We start from the raw sequence: 24,214 nt of genomic DNA on the forward strand, positions 1-24,214 counted from the left end.
TTTTGGTTTTTACAGAGGAGGCTTGTGGCGGGGGAAGGGAAGGGACCTCTGGAGGAGACGCGAGCTGCAGCGCGCCTGTCACCAGGGTGATGGATACTCGGGGAGGGGGAGCGAGGCCCCCCTGCCCGCCCGCCCCGCCCCACGGCAGCCCGGGGTCCCGGCCCCGGCTTGGTCTGGCACGCCTCGCTGTTAGTCGCCGGGGTGCGGGATGACTAGGAAGGGCCCACAGGACAGAAGTCAGCAAGCTGCTGGGAGTCAGCCTCTCCCTTCCCTGGTGTGGGGGCGAGCGGGGACTTTAACCCCGAGGAGGAGGCCAGCCTGGTTCTGCTCCACCGGCTTTGAAAGCGGCGGCGGGGCTTCGAGTGATCACTACAGCCCGTTGTTGAAAATGATGTTTTTTTCCTTAAACTCAGGTGCCTGAGCCAGATGGACGTCCAGGGGCCTCGGAGCTGCAGGGAGAGCAGGGCACTGAGGCTCTGATGGGCAGAGGCCATGTTTTAGAGGGGGAAGAAGGTTAGAGAGCCAGATGTTGGTAGACCTCATTCAGCTCGGGCAAGCATCAGGGAAAAGCGTCCCCTTGTCCCCCTGCCACCCTCCCGGGCTTGTTTGTGATTGCTGCCCTGACCTTAGGCATCGGGCCCCCGGGGAGCCTTGCGGGGGTGTTTGTACCACCCCTGACGGGGGCCCTGGGACCCCGGTCCGGCAGCATTTAGAGAGAAATGTAAAAGTGGCTACTAGACTTTCTCCCAGCTGCAGAGAGCCTTAGCTGCCGTGAACGGGAACGTAAGCCAGAGAGGGCAGGAGGGGTCCAGGTTAGCTGTGGGGTCCGAAGGGATGCAGGGAGCCGAGGGGGAGACACCAGAGACCTGGGAGGGGGCGTGATTTGCTGCTCCCTTTCACCTCCCTGCTCTGTTTTAGGGCTCTTACATGCCATGCAGCGTACAGTAGCGGCTGTTTCCAAAGCCTCCAGCACGGAATTACACAGAGCAGGAGACATGATTCGAACCTGCTCATCTCGGCTGCTTTTGTGTAACTGAATTACACAATTTCTCTGTTAAAAGTGATGTCGCCGCTGAAGCCCAGCGCCCCGCGGCCTTGAATTAAACACCGATGGGCATTATTTCCTTCCAAGGAGGCACTCTCTGTGGCAACTTCCCCCAAACAATTTGTGATTTTTCTGGGGCTCCTTCTTCCCCTCACTAAATTGGCATGCTGCTGGAGACACTTCTAATTTTTGATTATTAACGGGCAGCGGCTAATGAAACAGCGGGGACTTAGGGCTTTGTGGTAGATGAATTATGGACATTTACGAGTAAAACCACTTTATTTCTCGCACTTAACAAGGGATTAACGAGCAAAATGCCACATCTGTAGAATCCTGGGGAGGCGGGGGCTGCGGTCGGGGCTGCAGGCTGGGCTGAGATGCCTCGTTCCCCGGTTCCCCGGAACCGCTGCAGTCTCCCCATCTGAGCCAAGCCGAGGTGCAGATCCTTGCTCTCAGCAGACACACGGCAGTTCTGCGTGCTGCAGAGATGGGGGCTCCACCATCGTGCCGATTTCAGTGAATCGGTTGAGGGGGAAACATTAGGAAAATAGGCTTACGCCCCTTCCCCTCCCTTTCTGCTTGGAAAATACATTAGGAGCCGGCAGTTCGTCTGCAGGGAGAAACATGGGAGGACAACATCCTGACTTACAACTCTCGGGGTACTTGAGTATTTTATTTTATAGTTCGGAGGAACAAAAAAACCAGACAAATAAAATACAGAAGCTGGCAGAGTGTCTGTGTGTGGGGGGGGGGTGCGGTCAAGGCTCGACCACCTTAGGAGATGGTGCCTTTCTGATGCCAGAATAAGGACAGAATGAGGATTGCATCCCCTTTTCGAAAGAAATAGGTGCTTCGGAGAAGGGAAAATACCCTGTTCTTTGAGAAACACAGTGAGGCGATCGGTTACTGTCAGGCGGTGGTGGTCATAATCCTGTTGGAGAATTGGTCTCATTTTTCATGTCAGAATTAATATTGGTTAAGATTAGATGGCTTCTTAATTTAGACCATTTACATTTTATACAGTGCTAAAAAGGAGGGCTCAGGCCAGTCTGGGGCAGCAGCATCGCCAAATAAATAGGAACAATATAACCTTTGAAAATATCCATTCTTTCTTCCATGGCTTTGTTCTGGCGAATTTTGAGTCATTTAACACCATCTGAAAACTCAGATTTTCATGGTGAGAAAAACGTAATGCTTTCCACTGTTCCTCTTGCTTCTCATTGCCCACAAATTTCCTGTTCTGGTGACCTTCTTGACTTGAGTTTTTTGTCTCCTTCCCACCGAAGCCTCCCATCAGTTTGGTCCAAAATGTAATTGTGAAAAAGCATTTGGTTGTTCTGTCTACAGAGAGACAGTTTGCCCAAATATTTCAGAAGAACAGCTCATCCAGCCACCTACCCTGACATCACCCCAACACAGCCCAAAAGCCGTAGATAAACTTATTTTTTGGAACCAGAGGGAACAGACCTAGGAGCCAGGCTGTGCTCGGAGGGATGAGGAAGGGAGGACAATGAACAAGAAGCTGGAGTCTCTTGCTCTCCCTGCAGTGGCCACCGGAAGTCTGCAGAGGGATGGTACGGCTGAAGTGGCAAGCGGGTCCCTACAGGCAGGCGCAGGGAGGCAGAACGGTGCCAAGAGACATCTTTACGGCTTGGCTCTCTTGGCAACATCATCAGCAGGGTCAAGATTCTTCTGGTGCCTGAAGCCATCTTAGAATTTAGAGGCAGCCAAAGCCACTGGCCCTTGTTCTGTCTTAGGTTACAACCAGCTCAGACCCATCAGTACAAACTAAGGAAGAGAAATTGTAGCTTTTATAGAAAAAGAAAAAATATCCATGATTCAGGTTCTCAGAAAAAGCTGATTAACGCCCCCCACCACCACCTTTTATCTCAGAGTCACCAAAACTAGAACTAGATCATCAGTCTTTTCTCTTTTTCTTTCTTTCCTATGTGGATAGCCAATATCGACTCTCCGGGCTACATTTCTCCTGCTCTTTCCATGTGGTCAGCAGCCAGGCAGGTGGAAGAGGAAAGGGATGAGGAAGGGAGGCAGGAGAAGGGTCCGGGCTCCCTTGGCACATCTCCCTCCTGCCCTCCAGTCTTGTGCATTTCATGTCTATTTGCAAACAGCTCAGCCCAAAGCAGAGCATTGATATTACCCCCAGATGCTGTCTCTGACCCGTCTTACTTTTCCTCTGGGGCGCAGGCAGGGCAGAGCCTAGATGTGCTCAGACCTCCGAAACCGCACAGCCTTGATCCTTTATTTTTATGTTACAGTTACGGAACCTTGGAAATGTGTTTTCAGCGATTTACCCCATACTGAGAATTTCAGGAGAGGAAGGTCAAGAAGAGTGATGACTTAGGTGTTATTAGTAGCTCCATTAGGCAGACCTCGGGATTCTAATAATGGGTCTTTGCCAGACAAATCAATGTCACGTTCCTAAAAGGAGGAGAGTGACAGCCGAGTGATTTCACAGAATTACCAGGTATCGGGAGGAAGGTTAAGCAAGGGTTCCATTACGATAAATTAGAGGGATTTTTTTCATTTGTTTCCCTGGGGTCTGCGTGCCGTGAGGAGCTTTTTAAAAATTTTTCATTTGCAAGACGTGCTGTTTTGCTTTGCACGTTGTAGAAAGGACATGTATATTTTTCTCCCCAAATCTCCTGTCTTCGGCGTCCATTTTAGAAACTAGGTGTTCGTTGCAGAATTCCTTCCTTCAGTTCCAGTGCTGTCCTCCTCCTTTTTCCAGAGTTCCCCTCTCTGCCCTCCGTAACCTCGGTAGATCTAGCAGATACATAGCTATGCCAGGTTGGGGAAAACACATTTGTTTAACACATTTAAGAATGTGCGAGGAAAATGAAATATCAATGTATTTTATATTGAAGATTGAAGCGTTAAGTGTCCTTGGGGATAACGCTAGTCAACAGTTCTTTTTCTTTTTTTTCACATTTTGCATCCAGCCAACTCATAGCAGCTCATTGAGATGATCTATTTCCAGTACTTACTGACTTAATTAAAAGAAAGCCATCTAAGAAACTCACTTTTTTTAAAAGGCTGAGCATGATTTTAAATTACCCTGCTCTGGGGCGCCCCCCTGAGGCCTGGGTTGATAACAACATGGTAGGAATTTGGGGTCAGGTTTTTCTAGACTAGGGGATGCTTTTAATGGCAGAAATAAGTGGAGTACCCCATTTAACTTGTAGATCTGGTGTCTTTGGGTCCCAACTAAGTTTTGTATCAACTTCCTTTGAAAGTTCTTTCATAGCTGTGCTTTGGAAACAGCTCTAGGGATCCAATTATTAAAGAAATCCTGGAACTCAGAAGGCAGAGATTACCTTTTAAGAATAAAAAGCAAAAATTGTTTCTAACACAGCTTTAAATTGGTCGACACCTTCAACTGTCATCTTAGTGAGAAGCACTTACTGGAACTTTCTGGAATCAGTCTCCAGAGTGGGAGATGTGGCAGCCTCTGGATCTGGCCCTCCATCCATCAGCTGGCTGCCACCATTCTTGCTGGAAGATAGGGACCCAGGGCCTTGGCAGTCAGTGGGACCGACCAAGGAACGCCTTGTGTAGGATCCATCTTGGCTTGACAAGACACAGCCTAGCCTTCTTCCTTCTCTCTGTAGACCAGGACACCCTGTGGGCATCATCCAGTTTCCCAGGCCAGACTGACATTTCAGAGCTGCCCTCTTCCCAGGCTGCTGACATCGCCCCCAGAACTTCCAAGGATTGGTCTTGGCTTCTCACTTGACTTCTTTCACTGATTCCAAGTTCCCACGATAATCAGCTGCCTTCATGGGTCACTGCTGATTTCTCACCCCAGAGAGGACCAAGGGACCCAGTGAAGCCATTGCCCCATGACGCCCACCCCCAAGGTCTTCATGTCTTATATATGTGAAGGGCTAGTCTTCTAGAGATCTTCCATCTTGGTGTTAGGTCACTGCAACCCTGGGATAAAAACAGCTATAATTAGTATGTTACAGATTAGACTGCCTTTCTAGCTTTGCGCCACTTCCTCTAATAATACCAATTTTGGTGACACATTTCCTAGAATCCCGGGCTTGCTTCAATTGCTAAAATCCTCCAAGAGGCGATTATAGGGACAGACCTGTTTGCTTTAAAACCTGGAAGGGTTTGGTTCCAATCTGTTGTCTCTGCTCCCACCTTTGTCTTTCCCCCACCTTCCAGGGTCTGTCTGGATTTTCCCCCTTTACGTTCAGGGACCAATGCCTGCATTCTCCCCTGAGGCTGCCGTTTTGTTGACAGCCGAGCACACATGGTCTTCTGTGCCTGTGGCAAAACATGCTTAGCTTTCCTGGCCCACTCCGGAGTCCCCACCCATTAATTGGGCGGGCGGGGGGGGGCGGGTAAGAGGGAGCAGAATTTGAGTGGGGCATCACAACTTCAGCCAAGCTGGGCATACATCTAGGCCACCTGTCACTCGAGCCGGTGTCCAAAATTCAGCCCTACGGGTCACAGCTGTGGTATTATTTCAGCATGAGCAATTCGGTATTTAATGTTCCTTAGAAAAATAAATCATTCCAAGCTGCTACCGTTCACCTATTAACCCTTAGAGGATTTCAGAGAAGGAGGGGTGGTGGCATCCATAGTTTGTTTGTCTGGCTTGCAGGAGTAGCTCGTCCTTCCCGGGGCTGTCTCTCCCGGAGCTGGCTTCTCCCATCGTGGAGGGCAGCCACAGCCTTCCCCAGGCGGGAAAGAAGTTGGGCTTGCATTTCATGTGTGTCTTTACCTGCATAGTACAGGTGCTGCTTTCTGCCTGGCTGTGGCTTCGGTTTCTGCCCTGTCCCCTTGGTCACTATGTTAGCCTGCTGTGGCCGCGAGTCATGATTTACAAATAAGTCCTGGGATGGGGTTGATTGGGGAGCCAGGGGGGAGCTCATCATTAATCAGATCTTCTCATTGTATGTAAGGGACCCCCAAAAGCAACATACATTTTTAATTTGTCCTCTCGGTCACTGGGCCCTTCTGTCACCTGGATCTTACTAAATGAATTGGCCATCTACAATTAAGCCACGCAGTGCAGATCGTTTGAAAGCTGAGTTGTCGGCCTTCTGAGAGAAACTGGCTGTATTTAGGCTTTAAGGCAACCCTGCTTTGTGTTCTTTGTAAAGTCAGCGACATTCTTTCCATTTTTTCAGTGTAATTAACACAAAAAGAGCCGTAATCTGAGAAGGTAGTAGAGACTAAGGCAACTGAGAGGCAGGAATGTTCAAGAAAGCGGCAGAGGCAGCTTTCCCAATCCTGGGCTGCGTGCAGAGACCCCAAGACGCGACTGTGGCTAGGGCTGAGGTCTGGAGCTCATGGAAATATCTCCTTTTCATCTGATCCCCAGACTGGTGGCAAAATGCTTGATGCTTGGGCTGAATGATTTTCTCCTCCTAACTTCTAGAGGTCTGCAAAGACCTCAGGAAGAAGCCACAGCACCAGTGGGGTTCTGCTGCTGTTGAGTGGGGTTCCTGACAGGCTGGCCAGGGTCTTGCCCGCTGCTGATCCTGCCACCTGAGGGCAGGGGAATGGGGGGGGAGTGCAGCCTTAGGGTTCCCAGGAAACCCTGAATTTCATCAAATGGTGGCTGAATGGAGCTTTTAGGGCAGGGGGACAGGACAACCAGGAGAGCTCAGGCTTCTGTGGAACCTCAGTGGAAAGCAGGAGGCTGCCTTCCCCATCTGGGGGCCACGCTCTTTGTGCCTCCGATGGTTTGTTCCCCCTGAAAACAAAGAAACAAAGGGAAATAGAGCCCCACTGTAATTACACATTTTTCTATTTCAGTCTAAACGTGTGTGGGCAAACACAAAAAGATGAAAAGGTAGATCCATGTCTAGATGAAGTAGGCTTGTGACTAGTTATGTCACATGGATTGCTTCCCTCAGGGATTGCCAACAGCAGATAGAAATGGGACTAGGGAGGGGTATCCAGCCGGGAAGGCAGAGGACACCCCAGCCTGGCCGGAATCTGGGGGATGGGAGACGGGCTAGTAACTAACCGGAAGGCTATTTGAAAATGATCACCCACATTGAGTTAGTGGGTAAATAAAGTAAAACCCAGGACGTAGAACTCGTATCTAGAAGCTGTTGCATGTGTATATGTGTGTACACACAGCAACATTTAGTGAAAGGAAATTTATTGCCTGATTAATCCAGAGTGTTTAACTCTCTAAACTCTTAATTATAGGGGCTGAATTTGAAGAATTGAATGCAACGGGGAAAAAAACTAAAATCTTTCAAATCAGAGCAATTAAAGGGCTGCTTTAATCTGAGGAGGTCTTATTAGGACTTGAGCATTCTGTTGATTGTGCCAACTTGGGTTTTGTTTTTTTCCCCTGTTGTTACTCTTTTAGTACGATGTCGGATCAAAATGTCATTTAAATAAGGCACCCTGTAAATGAAAATAGAAGTTAGCTGGCCCTCCCTCCACCACTCCCCATCCTGGATGAGTTTCCGTCCTCAAGGCCCACTTAAAAGTTCTAAATGAGGTTTTGCTATTACCTTAGCCCTCATGAAACATTTTTCCCACAAAAGGAGTTAAAAATATTTTACGTTAATGAGCGTTAATCTTCCTGCTATAGGGCCGTGACACTTGTATAGCTTTTTTTCCTTCAAACCCAATTATGATCTCCAGTAAGTGGGTCAGTGGGTCTATGTTTGATGTCCGTGCACCCCTAATCCAAAGTGTTTGTCCATCGAGAGTCTCAAGTCAAGCCTAACATGTGTATCATATTGTTAGGTTTAAGTTTTAAAGGGAACGGAGTCAAGCACATAGTCTGTTTTTGATTGTTTACCCCTTTTAAGGTAGATGGTGGCTTTGCTAAGAGTCTACTCCTACCCACTCTGGGGCTCTTGGGGTTGTGGTAAGGAAGGGAAGGCACGCAGGGCCCTGGAACCCGGGCATCCACAGACACCAGAAAGCTTCCCTCATACATGGTGCCCACTCATCAGATTCAAGAAAGATCAGTAAAGGGGCACCAAGTCCTGGTTGCCTCACATTGTGCACCCTTGTTTCAAGTGGATGCTCAAATGGGACCTCACAGCACTGGCCCGAGAAATTGGGTCCAAACACATGGGCCAGGGTGCTCCCACATTCCATTTGGATCAGCTGTGCTTTGAATTTGAAACAAATTGTTTTGAAATTAGTTGATGGCAATTAAATAGGGAAATTTCATATGGCATGTAGTTAATTCTTTGACTTCAGATCTGAAATGAAGGCTTCCTAACTTGAACATTGTGTTTAGTTTAGAATGTAAGTTTAGAAGTACTTTGTGATTGAAGTTACTAACTAGGGAATAGGACCAAAAAAAATTATATATATATATATATATATATATAGATATATATAGATATAGATATAGATATAGATATAGATATAGATATAGATATAGATATAGATATAGATATATCTGTCCCGGGTAATCACTATGTTAGATTTTAAGAACTTTACGGTCCTAAGTAATAGGATCTCTTTACCAGGGATGTACTGGGTGTTAATTCTTGGTCTCGTAGTCTACATAGCACGGGTTTCAGGTCACGTTCATTTGCAACAATTTTGGTCATTCTACTTAAAGTGCAGAATGTGCTTTGAAAGCACCATGGAAGCAGTAAATACTGTTAAAATCTTATAGCTGGGGTTTCTGTTTCAGTGGAAACCTATTTATTGTTTCCTAGGCTATTAAAATATTATTATATTTTCTCTGGGCTCCTTCCATGACCCCAGCATATGAAAGACCAAGAAGAACACCCTTGTCCAAAAACTGAATTACATTATTAAGTGTAACAATATTTTCAAGATTCCCAGCTGTAGTGAGTCTGTTGCTTCTGAAAGCAGACAAGGCATTCTTACTCAGACACATCCATCCACAAATATGAAGCTTACAAGACCACACCATTCAAACCCGGACATGTGGACTCATTGTCGTAAAATGTCGTGTTGGAAAAAACTGTTGTGAGGCCGTCCCTCTGGGTAGTGTGTGTGACACCATCTGTTTTTAACCAAGTTGTATCATTAGGGGACCTAGTGTTTTAGGTTAAGGGTGTGTCATCCCAGTTTGCTGGCTTCGGCAGGAGGCAGGTCACCTGAGCCCGGGACCTGTGCCCTCCCTAGACATTTTATACCCAGGACATTCTGGCCCTCTCCCCCCTTCTGGAGCCTGAAGTTTCCACGACTTACATCTCTCCCTGAGCCAAACGAGAGGCCCCTTCCATTAGAAAACTCTAGTTGAACTGTTCCAAGAATTATGCTAATGGATTTCTGTACTTTCAGAGCAAAAGCCAGGTACTTAAAACGGCAGCAATCTATTAGAATAAATTACTGATTCATAATGAAAAGGTCACGCATGGTGGCCTCCAAATGTGAAAGCCTTTTTTAAAAATTAAAACTTTTAAGGCCTGGGCAGGTCAGATGCTAGACCGAAAACTCTAGACGGTGTCGGCTCACCACACCAATTAAGTAAAATCTCGTCTTTCAGTTTGTGTCGGGTGAAAACAGAAAGCCCAACAGACCACAAACGAGCTTGTGTTCCAGAGTGCTTGGTGTCATCTGCTTACCTGTAAACCCTTGGTTCCACCTGCTGTCATCTATTTACAAAGTAAATGCTTTATTTGTCCGTCCGTGGTCATCACGACATATAGGTGAAAGCCATACGGAGACAAATGGAATCCTCTGGAGGATGGCCTGCTAGGTTAGAAGCTGGAACGACTCAAGTCTGACCTTGCTCAATACATTTCCGGGACAATAGTCCCAATTGTGCCTTGCCTGGAATATGTGTCTCTGTGACATGGGACAGCTTCGCCCCTTTCAAAGTTCAGGTGTGATGTTTATCCAAAGGGGGGAGGGGATGGTAACCCACCTCAAGGATTTCCAAATAAGGAGAAGGGACATTATATCCACTGTAGTAATGTGTAGCTACCGACAGAAGTATCAAGGTTGTACTGGTTACTATTTACCTTGTTCCTCTTAAATACAGTGTGTTTGTGTTTTGCCACATTAGAAGCAGGAAGATGCTTTTGAACAAATGGAGCTTAACAGAAATTTCTGGCCTGTTCCCCCTCCTTATAAGTCTTCACCAATTTTTGAAAACGACAATCAATGAATCAGATTCAACCGAGAAGTTTTTATTTAATATAGGAAGATATAAAACTGGGGCCTTGTCTTCAACTAGTTTCCAGTCTAGTTGGTGAGGGATTGTGAGTCATATCTGTGCAAAGAGCCAGCCACAGAATTCTTGCTCCGAGGGCCGCACTGCTGAGGTGGTTTATGGGCTGGGCCCCCTTTGGGTCAGGGAGCTCACTATTTTTATCCGCTCTGGGTTAGGTAAAAAGTGTCAACCTGGAACAGTTCTTTTGAGCTCTTTTCAAAGGAAGGTGTATTTTTGTGTGGAAGAGAGGCCAGAATCCAAAGTGTGATAAAGGCTTGGCTAGGTTTGCGCAGTGACGGGCCAGGGCTGGAGCAAGTCGGAGGCCCTCGGCGAGGCAGAAGCTGCAGGTTGGGACGGTCAGGCCTGCGGCTTCTGCTTCCTGTTCTTAATTCCCAGTGTTCTTTCGTGACTTTGAATTGCCCTCTGTTGTCTTTCAGATCCATAAAAAAGATGCCTTGTAGAACAGGGTTAGAGGTGTACCTGATGGGGCCAAGAAAAATAGTATGTGACATCTCCATCTGTCACAGCTTTTCTTACTTTTGGGAAAGGGGATGGCGACCGTTCTGTTGAATGGTTACCAGTGTCTGTTTTCAAAGAAAACTCAGAACTGTATGCGAGTTTGCTCGAGGCCTCTGGAAGTATCCATCGCCTCATACCCCCAGGTGTGACAGGTGTGTTTCTATTTCGAAGCAGGCTTCCTTCCTCTCTCTATCCCAAGGTGTCCTAAGTGTGAGGGACTGTGGAGGAGTCGGATGAGGTCAAAGGTGGGAGAGAGCTCATGACAGCTTTGACCACCTGGGTTCACCCATCAAAGGCAGTCGCCATGTTAGCCTGATCACCTGGGCTACGGCAGGGACTCACCTGGGCACAAGGTGGGCCATAGGGACCACGTGTATTGAATGAATGAATGAATGAACTACACGCAGGCAGATACCCGGGTGGCAGCACGGGACCCCTCCGGGGTCCCAGAGAAGTGAGCCGCGGCGGAGTTTGAGAAGTTTGGCATCACCGCCCTCCGCCCAGTGCCCTCGTCCACTTCCTAGTGTGGGGACCCTTCAGAGTTTGGTTTTGTTTTTACACAACTCTCGGACAAACGCATGTTCAATAAACTACTTTTCCGTCTGTTCCAGAGGCCTCCGCGGTGCCCAGGCCGGGCCACGGAGAACCAGGACACCCCGGCAGGCCACCTCTCCCGCCTGGGAAGACGCGGCGGGCACCGAGTCCACAGCCTGGGCCGCCGCCGCCGCCGGGCCCTCGCGTCGCCGGCGCGCCGCCCGCCTCCTGCTCCTCGCCGCAGCTGCCGGCTTTGCGCTCGCGTAGCGCCTCTCGCCGCAAGCTCCGAAACCCCTCGCAGGCGTCGCGACTACTCTGTCTTGCCGACACCTACCTCCGCGGGCACGCGCCGCCGGGGAAGGGAGGGGTGGGCGGCGGGCCCCGCGTGCGCTACCCGGGAAACTGGAGGTAAGGAGGCGCGCGGCGGGGGTAAAAGCGCCGCCGTCGCACACTTTGCACGCCGCCCAGGGCTACACCACTCACCGAAAATTGGGAGGCAGGTCTGGGAGGCGGGGTCCGGCGCCCACCGCCTTGGGCGGCCCCGCGCCCCTCGCCGCCGCGCCCCCCGCGCCCCCGACCCACTCCCGCGCCACCCGCACAATGGCCCGCACCCCCTGCGTGCGCGGCGGCCCGTTTGGGCGCGTCCCCGGCGGGCCGATTTTTCGGCTTCCCCTTCGGTTTATAGGGGCCGCCGCTGTGGGTCCGTCCTCTGAAGAGGCTGGGGCGTCATCGGGCTGTTTAGGAGCGCCGTCTTCGGCGGGGACACTCAGTCGCGTCGGCACCGCGGAGCGGGCTGCGTCAGGTGGCTGGCCCGGCGCGGCGCTCGCTCGCATCGCTGGCTCTCCGGCTCGGGGCTGCGGCGCCGGCGGGAGCGAACCCCTGTCCCGCGCGGGGCGGCGGCGGCGGCGGCGGCGGCGGCGGCGGCGGCGGCGGCGGCGGCGGGCAGCCGGCAGGCAGGCAGGCACTGCCTTGCGTGTGAGTGCACCTCACTCACATGTAAGTCCGGGTGCACCGTGGCCTCCCGCGGAAGTGCGAGTCGCCCGGCGCGGGCAAGAGCCACCGGGCCGGGACAGGGCAGGGGCGCCCCGGCGCTGCCGCCCTGCCCCGTGCCTCCCGGGCACCCCCCAATTCTCTCTTTTCTCTTTTCTCCTCTCCATTGGCGTGCCCAAGAGCCAAACCGAGGAGCGCCTGAGGGTAACAGCAAACTCGTGCCATCGCGCCTCTGCACTTTTCTTTTTTGAGTTGTTGACATTTCTCGGTGCTTTTTGGTTTCTCGCTGTTGTTGGGTGCTTTTTGGTTTGTTCTCACCCCTTTTTTCGTTTGCTCATCTTTTTTTGGCGCTAACTCTTAGGCAGCCAGCCCAGCAGCCCAAAACCCGGGCAGCCGCGCTCTGCGGCCCCGGGGCAGCGCAGCGGGGATCGCAGCCGACTCCCCCCGACACGGGGCGCACGGGGTCCGGCCAGGCCGAGGCCGGGGGCAAGCAGGGCGCCCGGGCCAGGCGAGAGCCGGGCACCCCGAAGTGGCCGAGCCACCATGCTGAAGATGGCCATGAAGATCAAAGCCCGAGCGGCGGAGAGCGAGAAGAAGACGGCGGCGGCTGCGGCCGAGGTGGCTGCCGAAGCTGCGGCGGCGGCTGCAGCGCTGGCCGAGCCGAGAGAGCCGCTCGCGCCGCGGAAGAGCGGGGACGCCGAGAAGACCCCGAAGACGGCGCGGGAAGCGCCCCCCGAGAAGTTCCTGACCGAAAAGGAGCGGCGGAAGATGGAGAAGAAGCTGCTGGAGCAGAGAAGAAAAGAAGAGAAGAAGAAGGAGAAGGAGAGGAAGAAGTTGGAGAAGATGCAGAAGAAGAAGAAGAAGGCGCCCGAAGCCCGGAGGAGGCCCGAGGCCCGGAGGCCGCCGCCGCTGCCGCCGCCGCCGACGACGACGAGGGCGCCGCGGAGGGCGCCGGCGGGGGCGGCGAGGGCGCCGGCGGCGGGGGCACGAGTAGGGCTTGGGCCGCGTGGGACACGGACTCGGGCGACGAGGACGACGCCTACTACACGGCACCGCGCGTGGGGGGCGTCGTGTGGCGGCCGGGGCCGCTGAAGGCTGGCGCGCTGAGCGCCCACCTGCCGCTCGTGGTCTTCCTGGTCTTCTCGGTGCGCAGCCCCTCGTGGGTGCTCAACTTCCTGCTGCAGAAGCGCACGGAGCAGGGCCGCGGCTGCGGCTTCGTGTTCGGGGCGACCTGCTGCTTCCGAGTGTTTCTGGGCTGCGCCTTCTTCTCCTACTTGGGCGGCCGTGCCAAGCGCAGGGGCCGCGGGCGCTCCGGGGCCAGCGGTGCCTTCGGCTCGGGCCATGGCGCCCGGCGCCGGGGGCGCGACGAGCGGCTCATCTAGTCCGCCCTCCGCCCCCCGCCCCCCGCCACCGCCACCACCACCAGACACCACCATCGCTGTGTAGTGTGGATTTTTATTAAGTATTTGTGTGTGTGTTTGGACACATTTTCCTTTTCGGTTGCTCTGTCCTTTGGTTCGTGCTCGCCTCGCTTTTTCCACACTCTCCCTGCTCTCTGGCTCTCTCTGTGTCTCTCTCTCTTCTTTTCGAAAATTTTCCGAAGTCCGGGCTCGGGCTCGCGCTCCCTCCCCTTCCGCCCACCCCGGCCCCTCGGCGGCGCCCGCGGGAGGGGAGGGGGGGGCGCTCGGCCTCGGGGGCCGCAGGGCTACGCGGCCCGGGGGGTGGAGCGTTGGCGTCGTGCGAGGGGTCGTCACTGGCTCGGGGCCGCCCCCTCTCCCCCCGCGGCCGGGCCCGAGTGGGGCCCGAGTCAGGGGGGCGAGGGGGCGGCTCCCCGTCCCGTCCCGTCCCCGGCCGGGCGCGGGCGGAGGGACCCCCCCCCTACCTTCCCGGGCACCCGGGGGGGGGGGCGCCTCCCTCCGCCAGCTCCCGCCCTCCCCGCCGCCGCGGCCGCTGCCGCGGCTGCTCCTCATCCCTCCTCCTCCTCCTCCTCCTCCTCCTTCCACCCCCCCTCGCCGCCGCCGCCTCCTCCTCCTCCCCCCGCCTCCCCCCGCCCGCTGCAAAGCTTTGGGTCGGGGCGGCGGCGGGCCCGGGCCGAGGCAATAAGAGCGGCGGCGGCGGCAGCGGCGGCAGCAGCTCCCGCAGCTCCTGCTCTGGTCCGCCTCGGCCCGGCGGCGGCCATCAGCCCCCTCGGCCTCGGCTCGAGGGGCGGGGAGCTCCGCGCTCCCCTCGGTCCGACCGCCAACCTCCCTTCCCCGCGCGCCCCGCGGCCCGCAGTCCGCCCCGCGCGCTCCTCCCCGAGGAGCCGAGCCCGCGCCCGGCCCGCCCGCCCGGCGCTGCCCCGGCCCTCCCGGCCCGCGTGAGGCCGCCCGCGTCCGGCCCCGCCGCCGCCGCCGCAGCCCGGCCGCGCCCCGCCACCGCCGCCATGGGCTGCCTCGGAAACAGTAAGACCGAGGACCAGCGCAACGAGGAGAAGGCGCAGCGCGAGGCCAACAAAAAGATCGAGAAGCAGCTGCAGAAGGACAAGCAGGTCTACCGGGCCACGCACCCGCCTGCTGCTGCTGGGTAAGGGCGGGGCGGGGGGCGCCGGCCCCGGCCCGGCTCGGGGGCCCCTCCGGGCGCCCCGCAGGCCGCGCGCGCCGAGCCCGCCCCCCGCCCCGGGCGCGCGCTCCCGAGCCCGCCGCCCGCTGGCGGGCTCTGTCTCTGGGGGGCGAGGCCGGAAGGGGGACCCCGGGGCGCAGATTCGGCCGGGCGGGGGCTCAAAATGGGGCGGGGGGCCCCCTCCCCTGGTCCGCCCGTTCTCTGTCTCTTTCTCTCTCTTTCGCCCTCCCCTTCGCTCTTTTTTTCCTCTCTCTGTTTTCCGCGAGGCCTACACGACGCCAGGGGTTTAGGTGCTTGTTGGGGAGGGGGAGGGGGAGCCCCACAGGGCTCGGGAGACTGCGACAAAAAGAGGGTTTCGGGGACAGGAAATGGGGTGGCGGGCAGAGGGAGGGGGACCCGCCTCCGTGGGGTGTGTGATTTGTTGGGAGAGGGAGAAGAAAGGGGCCAGAGAAGAGGGGGTGACGCGTGGGGGGGGGCGCCGCTGTGGCCAAGGGGACCTCGCCAAGGGGAGGCTTTGGCGGGGGAAGTGGCCGAGGAGAGTGGGGGGGGGGCGGGTGACATCAGCCCCTCGGAAGGGATCGGAGTGGTAAAGGTGGTGCAGTGAGGGGGAGGGGGCGCAGGCGAGTCGTGGCGCCGGAGTGGGGGGGAGCGGGGAGGAGGGAGCGCGGCCGCTGCTGGGCGCGACTCTGTGCGTTTCGGGGAGGACACACTGTGTGCGCGGAGCAGACGTGTCCCGGGCCGGGTCGGGCCGTGGAAGGAAGACAAGGAGAATCAAATAAAATAAGACAACCCCCCCCCCCCCCAAAAAAAATGGAGTTAGTACACTAAGTGCCCAGTGAAGCCAAATGACACGTCATTTTTACAGTATGACCTTTTTATCCCCTTCCAGACATGCAGGCTTTTTGAAAAGCAGAGAGAATTAATTGTAGCCCCCCCCACACACCCCACCACCAAACCATTAACACACACACACACACACACACACACACACACACACACACACATTTTCCTGTTAGTCGGCCACATTGAGACTGCTTTGTGAAAGAAAAAAAAAAGACATTCACAAATCAGAACTGGAAAATGACATTTGTCTGTAAATGGCTTCTTGGTCTGGAAATGGCGTGGTTTTTTTTGTTTTGTTTTATGTCCTTTTCAAGGTGGGAGGGGGCATTGAGCGCTTTAAGGAGAAGACTTTTTTCCAGGTGGAAGGAGATGAAAAGACGTTAATTAGTTGTTTGTCAAGTGACATTTGGTTGTTTGGTTTTGGGTCTTCTCTTGATTGCGGTTTTTCCTCTTTGGCAAAAAAAAAAAAAAAAGGCGGGGTGGGGGGGGAATTGTTAACTTTAAGGAGATGGCCTTTCCTCCTTTTTTCTTAAGGGGGGGGGGTGGAGGGACAAAATAGTACATAAGCATAAAAGAAATTGTTGAAATGACCAGAAGAATTACACAAGCATTAATTAGTGTGGAAGTTTTCCACTTCCTCAGTAATTTGGCTGAGTTAATTTGTGAATTTGCTAGGTTAAAACCTAGTTCATGGTCACATTTCAACAAAACAGCTTCATTATAAAGAATAAAAATGTAAAAGGCTGAATTTCTTTTGTGGTGGTGTTTGGTTTGCTTTTTTTGGATGGGTCACCTCTTTGTTCTCCTGGGTCCAGATTTATGTAAAGCAGAAAATAATTAAGTGGAAATAAGTCTGGTGTTTATGCATTTGCAATTTCAGTAATTAAATGATAGATAACGTTGGAAGTCTTGCCTAAAACTTGTAAAGGTGGAATTATGCTATGTGAATTATTAATATGCATAGAACTTGATTTCAAAGTATAAGCCTGGAAAAGTCTAGAATCTTTCCTAGGAATGCCATCTTGCTACCTGAATACTAATTTGAAACAAATGTGATACTAAGGGTGCCTTAAATTTCTAACACCTTTGCTCAGTGATCACAAAGTCTCTATTTAATTGAGACTGTTACTCTAAACACACCTTGCATCCCTGTGGGCTCATTTTCCCCAGGTGTCCTCCTCTATATGGCCACATTTTATCATGATTTATTGATAGTCTCTGGCATGAGGGTCTGAAGCCCCACTCAGTGCCACACGTTCTGCATTTTTAAATGGTGGTTCTCACCAAATAATGCCCCCCCCCAAGAGGAAACCTAATGATACCCCAAATCCTCTTTTTAACTGCATCTGAATTTAATGACATAAAATTGAGTAAATTACAGCGCCACAAAAGATCTTGCAGTAGTTTTTCAGCCCAGTTCTCTAATTTCATAAATGTGGAAACTGAGGCACAGATCTGTTTGTGTCTGTTAGAGAGAGGTGTTACACATCTTAACACTTCTGACAAAAGAATTTGGAGATTCTGATTAATGTCATGTATTCTCTGCGTGCAGTCTCTGCAAAGTGTCTTTAATATTTTAACTTATTAGAGTTGGGCTCATTAAGATACAGTGTTTGCTTTGAAATCAATGTTTCTGTGGAAACTAATTTTAACTTTTCCAGATATTGATTACAGCCTTGTGAAAAGGCAAGAGAAGGAGGAATGCTTTGCTCTCTGGGCAGTAAAAACAAAAGCAATTTAATAAATTAAAAGTGGGGGGGGAGAAAAAGGGTAAAAAACAAAAACAAAAACCCAAACAGGTTTGTGTGGGAGGAGGGCAAAAAATTTTTCACACACAGAGTATTTGTTGAAGTGAGTGCACATTTACAAAAAAGAAAATGAAAAAATAGCAGTCCTCCTTCTAGCTGGTTGGAAATGTGCTTTTTCCATAAAATATATGTTTACAAATGAAAGGTGATTTAAAATGGAGGCCTGTGTTCCTTCTTACTTTGAGAAGGGCTTGAGGAATCTGAAAATTCAGTAGCTCCCAGGAACATCTTCCCTCCTGATTAAAGTCGTGTCCTTTTAATACTTTTTACAGTTGTTGCTACATGTGATTATGATTGTTCTCAAGCATTACATTTGATATTAAAATGTGTTTTTCGAGAAGATGACATACACTTGATGGGCCCCCCCCCCACTGTCTCCCCCCCCCCACCCCCCGCAACATGGTGGTTGTATCCAGAGAGAATTTACCTTTAGGAAAATACCCTTTGCGGGAAGAGGACACATGTAACCTTGTGGGTCAGGGTTGATTTTTGAGTAGCCCAAGGGGAGAGACAGCTACCCGGAAAGAAGCTGCATTGTGAGAATTTGCGGGAGGGAAATGCTGCGTCAGTCCGTGAGCTGAAGGAGACTGCGGTGTCTGGGCATTGTTTGTGAATCCTGGGTATTTTAACCATGAAACCTCCGACAAACTGAATTCTGCGGCTGCCTCCGTTGATGTGTGCGTTTCACCCGCCAGTGCTCTCTATTCCGAGGATTCAGTTTCAGTTTTAACTTCGATTTTCTCCCCCCTCAAATGACAAAATTGCGTCCTTCCTTCTCTTTGCCCCTTGGCTTCCCCACCCCACAGATTTTAACACAACCCAGAGGTGGGGGGGGGAATCCTGAAAACATGAAACCCTTTAATTCTCGCGACTGTGGTGGCGAATGCTGCAGGTAGACCGAGTTGGACATGTGTTTTATTTTCTCTGCGTCGAAATGTCAAGGAAAATTGCAAGTGTGTTCTTGTGTGTGTTTTCTGCGTGTTGCTTCTGTGGCAAAGACAGCAGTCCTCTTCCCTGCCCAGAGTGTGTAAAATACCTCCTTCATAACCTCAGACTTACTTTCATTTTCTAGGTGCCGGAGAATCTGGTAAAAGCACCATTGTGAAGCAAATGAGGATCCTGCATGTTAATGGGTTTAATGGAGAGTAAGTGTCAACTCTGTGCACGGGCACAGGAAAAGTAACACGTTGTATACTAATCTTTAGGAAGTTTAGGTAGATTTTGGGGGCTGGGCAGCTGATTTCCACCTAATTTTTTCAGCCTGCATAATAGAAAATCCAGGGAAGAGCTCTTTGAGAATCCCCCCCCCTTTTAATCTTTGGTGCAGCAATAAATAAGAATAGTAATAATAAAGCACCGGTATTATAAAAATACTGCCCCCCCCCCGCCATTCCCCCGTACACACCAGGAAAATAGCACCTGGTTGGCCCCATGACAAGTCTGCCGCAGACCTGCCCGCAGATTTTGGTGCAGTGGGTCTCCAGCATGGCTGACACCTGCGGTGGCCAGCACTTTGCAGGCAACCTGACCACTGCAGAAAAGCCCCCCACCCCCACCCCGCAGATGCCATGCACCAATGCAGGGTGTTTGAAACTGTTAGGGGGGAAAACACTGTGTTAGTAATGTTCTCACGGAAAACAAAGTTGGAAAGAGGCAGCAGCCCCTGTTAATAATTCCTCATGCCCTCACCACCACCACCCCCTTTGGAATTAATATTATGGGCAAATCACGGTTTCCCTTTCTAAAAATCAAGTCTTGCCTAAAGAAAAAGGAGGCATTTAAGTGATGGAGACTGGGACTTAGGTACTTCCGGCCGGGTCAAGGGGCATTTTTGCCTTTGAAAAGTCCTTGCAGGCATCTTGGTTTAGGACAAGGTGACAATACCGCATTGAGAATAAAGATTAAAAGAGAGTGCGCGTGTACTAGGGATGGAAGAGAAATGTGGGGTCCTGCACGCCATGAAGAATGCAAATAGAGGGGAGCGTTGAATATAATCAGGGCATTTGTTTTACTCCCCAGACCCCAAATGCCCCCCCCCCCCCCGCCCACTCGTGAAACAGAAAACAGCTAAATCTACCAGCCTCGGCTTTCTCTGGGGTGATGGCCGTTCACCACACTGGGTTGTAAACACCTGAAGGCACTAGTTAACAGTTACTAGCTGGTTAGCAATCCCATTCCCTTCCCTAAACCTGGATTCAGCTGAAAACTTGTTTCTCCCGTTGCATCATCTTCCCTTTCCAAGGGGTACATTGAGTCAAGGCCGCATGGCCTCAGTTATGCACCAGAACCCCACAAAACAAACCAATAAAGAGCCATTTACAGACGCCTACTATGCACCAAGCACTGGGGACACAAAGATGAATTTTACCACCTTTCAGAGGTAAAAGGACTGCACTTGAAGGCAGCTCTTTAATGGAACATTCTAGAATTTCTTTGGTCAGCTAATCAGGGCTGAGGATGATGTCATGCGTACAAATAAATGGGTGTTTTGGTGTAGGATCCTTTCTTTAAGCACAAATTCAGAAGGATGGGCTATTTTAACCAGTTTTATGAGTGGCTCCGTGAGTTATCAATACACGCACATATGTGCGGCTAATTAACTACTCTCACTTGTCACAAAACAATTCTGAAATTCTTAATTCCTGACACACCCTTCAATAAAACTGTATTCCCAGAGATTGCCAGTGGTTGATAAACAAAAAGCCAGAAACCAACTTTTAGCTATGTGAATTTGTAATTTGTAATTTACAGACAAATCTTGCATAATTATTCCCTCCATAACTTGCTGGGTGGGGAGTGCTTCTTCATGAGTCTAGTTAAGCAAAAATAATTTGACCATGTACCCTCTAGATAAATATTTTGATTAAAACTGGACATGGCGAGCATTTCTAAAAGGATGCGGCCGTCGCTGTTTACCTTAGCTCAAGTCTAGCAGAAGGTAGGACAGCCTTGGAGCAATTTTCTTAAGGTTTTATCACTCTCCAGACGGCCCTACAATTTTTTAATTTTTAGAGAAAGGATTCTCCTCCCTTGGCGAGCCAGTCTGTAATGCACATGAGGCATTTAAACCAGAACTTCTCTTTTCTATTTTCTTTTTAAAAAGAGGAAGCGACATTCCCAGTTCGCCTGCATCGTAGAGGAAGCCATAGGTAATCTCTCAGGGTGTTAAATTTAGCCTGTGGAAGTGACATACAGGGGAATTCGTGTGAGTCTAGAAACCTTATTTTTGTCTCCAAGTGAGCCTCCCTTTTTCTTTTTCCTCAGTGCGGTATTGCAACAAAAGTGGTCACCTTCTTCACTAGGAATTCCCTGTGAAGGCACGGTGACTTCTGTCCACTAAAGGGTGTTCTGCGTGGTGCAGGGCCTTTCCCTCCTCGCTCCCGTAAATGTGCGCTTTGTCAGGGCTGGGCTGAGCTATTAAATTTGCCTTAACTATCCGCAGACTTGCAGTGCTGATTACATTTTTAGAGTGAGGTGTACTATTAATCTGACCTTGAGAAATACAGAGGTCAAGTGCCGATTTTCCTAACTCAAAGCTAACTTCTTACCTTTAGTATCAGCAGAAAAAAGTGCCATTAATATTGGTCGAGCTAATAAGCTAATCAATTACAAAACCACGTAGAACGCTTAGCCGTCCTGCCCTTCCCCACTTCCAAGGAGGAATTCCTACCATTTAGGAAAATTTGGGTGTTAAGTAGGGTTTTTTTTTTTTTCCTTTTTTTTTTTTTTTCTTTTTTTTCCTCCCCAGCCCCCCACCCCACATGCTGCCTCACGGTGCACACAGTTTTAATTGATGACAGTTTATTGGGAACAGTTACATACAAATAAAACACACTTCATACATCGTTTCCCTGACCACAAGCAGGGAGGACATTAGTCCTGCACCAGGAAATCACGGGCAAAAATCACCCGTGTCTGGGCCTTTGTGTGTTCAGATACAACGTGGTAACGATTGAGATCTGGGAGAATCCGGGAGCCTTACCCGCTGCTATATTCTCCAAAGAATTGTGATAAATCACGGCTTTATCTCCCTAATGCATGTACATTTAGTGAAAGCACAAGAAAATAATTATCCGTCCCTTCTGTATACCCGTCGGGAGAGTCTCCAGAGGGCTCGGCTAATTCAGTGGCGGAGGTGTGGCGCTCCCTTCACGGCCTGCCCTCTCCGTAGACCTTCCAGCTTAGCCAGAAAGGCGACCAGGACGGAACGGGAGGATGGCGGCCGTGTGTTGAGGAATGTAGAGAGGCTTGTGGGGTTTTTGGGAAATTGCGGTGCCTTGCAGATTAGGTGAGCTTTCAATCTCTCTTTAAAAGGGGCGGCGAAGAGGATCCGCAGGCTGCCAGGAGCAACAGCGATGGGTAGGCACATTCGAAAACAGAAAAACTTTTTAACAAACAAACAGACATGAAGATCATGGGAAACTGAGGGCTGAGCCCCCGGGGAGGAAGCAGAACTCATTTCAGGGCCATCAGCCATCTTGCTATCCGTTTGCACGGGACCCCTCCGCAGTCTCTCAACATTTTCGAGCAAGTGAAGTGCAAAACATAATTTTTGGGAGCCATCCTTTATACGTTAACTAAATCCAGCTGGGGAAAAGTTGTAGACGTCAGCTTCAGACGATCAGTTAAAGATTTCAAGTATTGATCCCCCCCCCAATATGGTTTCTGTTTTCCCCACCCCCTACCCCAGCTGTCCATTCAAATTGGCAACTTGTTTTCCAAACTATCTGCTAAATTCCCCTCTACCCAGTGCTTGGTCTGATTTTAAAATTTCAGACTTTGGTGAGGGGGGGAGAAAAATCTTTTCCCCTTATCAAAATACATGGTGCTGCACTGTCTGTAACTTGGAGAAGGAGGAAAAAAAAAAAAGTGCCTCAGCACCTTGCAGGAGGTCATTGTTAAGAATGAGCTCCAAGCCTCTGATCTTTTTAAGATTTTCGAGTGTATTTTTAATTGGAGGCATATTGTATTAGCTAGTGGATAGGAAGTTCATGATGGCATCCGCTTTTTTTTTCCCCATTCATTATCGATTTTGTTTTTCTCCACTTCCTACATCCCGCTCTCCATCACACGCTGACACGCACACGCATGCCAGGTAGCCTCCGGAGGCTTGCGCATTCCGCACGCAGCCACGAAGCCGCTGTTCCCATGAGAACACGCAGAGCCGACTGACCTAGCCTAGGGCATCTCAAAGAAGTAGCTTCGGTGGCGGGGTGGGGTGGGGCAAAGGATCCTGGGGTTGGGGGACAAAGTAACTTACACATGTTTGTTCATCTGTTTCTTTTAGAATATATTACCCCTAGATGATGGCTACAGTTTCTCATCTTCCCGGCTATGTCCTATCACACTTTGCATGCTGGAATTGCCTGCTCTTAGGAACTTCTAATAAGAATACTATTCTGTTGTGGGGGGGAGGGGGAGGGGGTCCCCCCTTATCTCAAAAGATAAAAAATACAAAAAAAATACAAAAAATTACAAAAAAACGCAAAAAAAAATGTGGAATGAAATCCTTAATTGGCAAAAATGTAGTTTACTAGTAGTCCAAAAAAGGCATCTCCATAAAAGTGACTGACCGTTTACTGTACCAAAAGTTGGCATTTGAGGACTATGACAAGCCCTTACCGAACCACCTCCTGTGTACTAGAAGCTGTGCTAGACCCTTGAACCCTACTAATACCTTGCCTGCACTTCTCTCTGTGATTCTGTTCTGCAAGTAAATAGAAGAATTAACATATGTGATAAATAAAAATTCTCTGCATGTCTCAGCAATCCCGGTATCTTGCGTCTGTCTTCTGTCTTCCTTCTTTTGTCTGTCCTTTCCCACAAAAGCACAAAGATAAGGTATAGGACCGAAAAAGACCCTTGGTACAACGCAGCCACCCCCCCCCCCCACACACACCACTACGTAGGCAGCTGACTGGGGGGGAGGGGAGGGGCTCTTAAAATTCAGACCCAGACCACAGGCTTTATTTACATGGGGGAGAGGGGGAAGGGGGCAGTGTGCTAAAAGCACTTCTAGCCCCAGCCCCGATCTTTTAGTCAGCCCAGATTGTAGTAGTTGGTACATAATTTGGCTTTGTTAAGTAGTTGAGAGACATCCGAGGGATTTTCTCTGAATTTCACAATCAACGTTAAATTCATTAAGCGATAGTAAAAATGATGATAAACTTGCCAGCCCCAGTATAATATCTCCATCTACATAGTAATTGCTTCAATGGAAGAATTTTATGTTTTAGTATTACACACCCGAATTAGATTTTAGATTCTATTTTAGCTGTTTTATACTTGATATACTCCCACACCTATTCACATACGTAGATGAATACTGAACACGTTCTCAAAATATCCGTATTTAAGACTGGAAGTTTTCCAATTATCGTACTACTACTTAGACCAAAATATCAAACTGAACGAAAGAACCTAGTTTCTGAAGTTCTTCCTCTTGCTGTACGTACGTTTGGGTATTTAATACCCCGACATCTCTAATTTTAACTACTGTAGGACCTTGAAACTGAAGGTTAATGGCTCTCATTACCATGGAAATGGAGCCTGTTTTTAATGAATGGAAATGGATTTGTCCTGTGGGGTTTTAGGTAGATTTGAGTCGGTGAGTGAATGAACGGTAGGGGCAAACACACGTCCTTTACAAACTTGCTCCTGTCTGAGGAACTGATTAGGACTCCAGCCCCGTCTCTGGACATGGTTCCTAATTTCAAAAATGAGTCT

General features: G+C 50.5%; 1 protein-coding gene across 1 annotated transcript in view; it reads left to right on the top strand.

The window, feature by feature from the left end:
- LOC125108177 (guanine nucleotide-binding protein G(s) subunit alpha isoforms XLas-like) overlaps positions 1-24,214 on the top strand; it is a 53,906-nt gene that overhangs the window by 20,841 nt on the left and 8,851 nt on the right. The window contains 2 exon segments of the mRNA XM_047743617.1: positions 18,561-18,633; positions 21,803-21,847. Of these exon segments, the coding sequence (XP_047599573.1) occupies positions 18,561-18,633; positions 21,803-21,847 (118 nt within the window).

The sequence above is a fragment of the Lutra lutra genome, chromosome 9 (assembly GCF_902655055.1).
Source record: "Lutra lutra chromosome 9, mLutLut1.2, whole genome shotgun sequence".
In the NCBI taxonomy this organism is placed as follows: domain Eukaryota; kingdom Metazoa; phylum Chordata; class Mammalia; order Carnivora; family Mustelidae; genus Lutra; species Lutra lutra.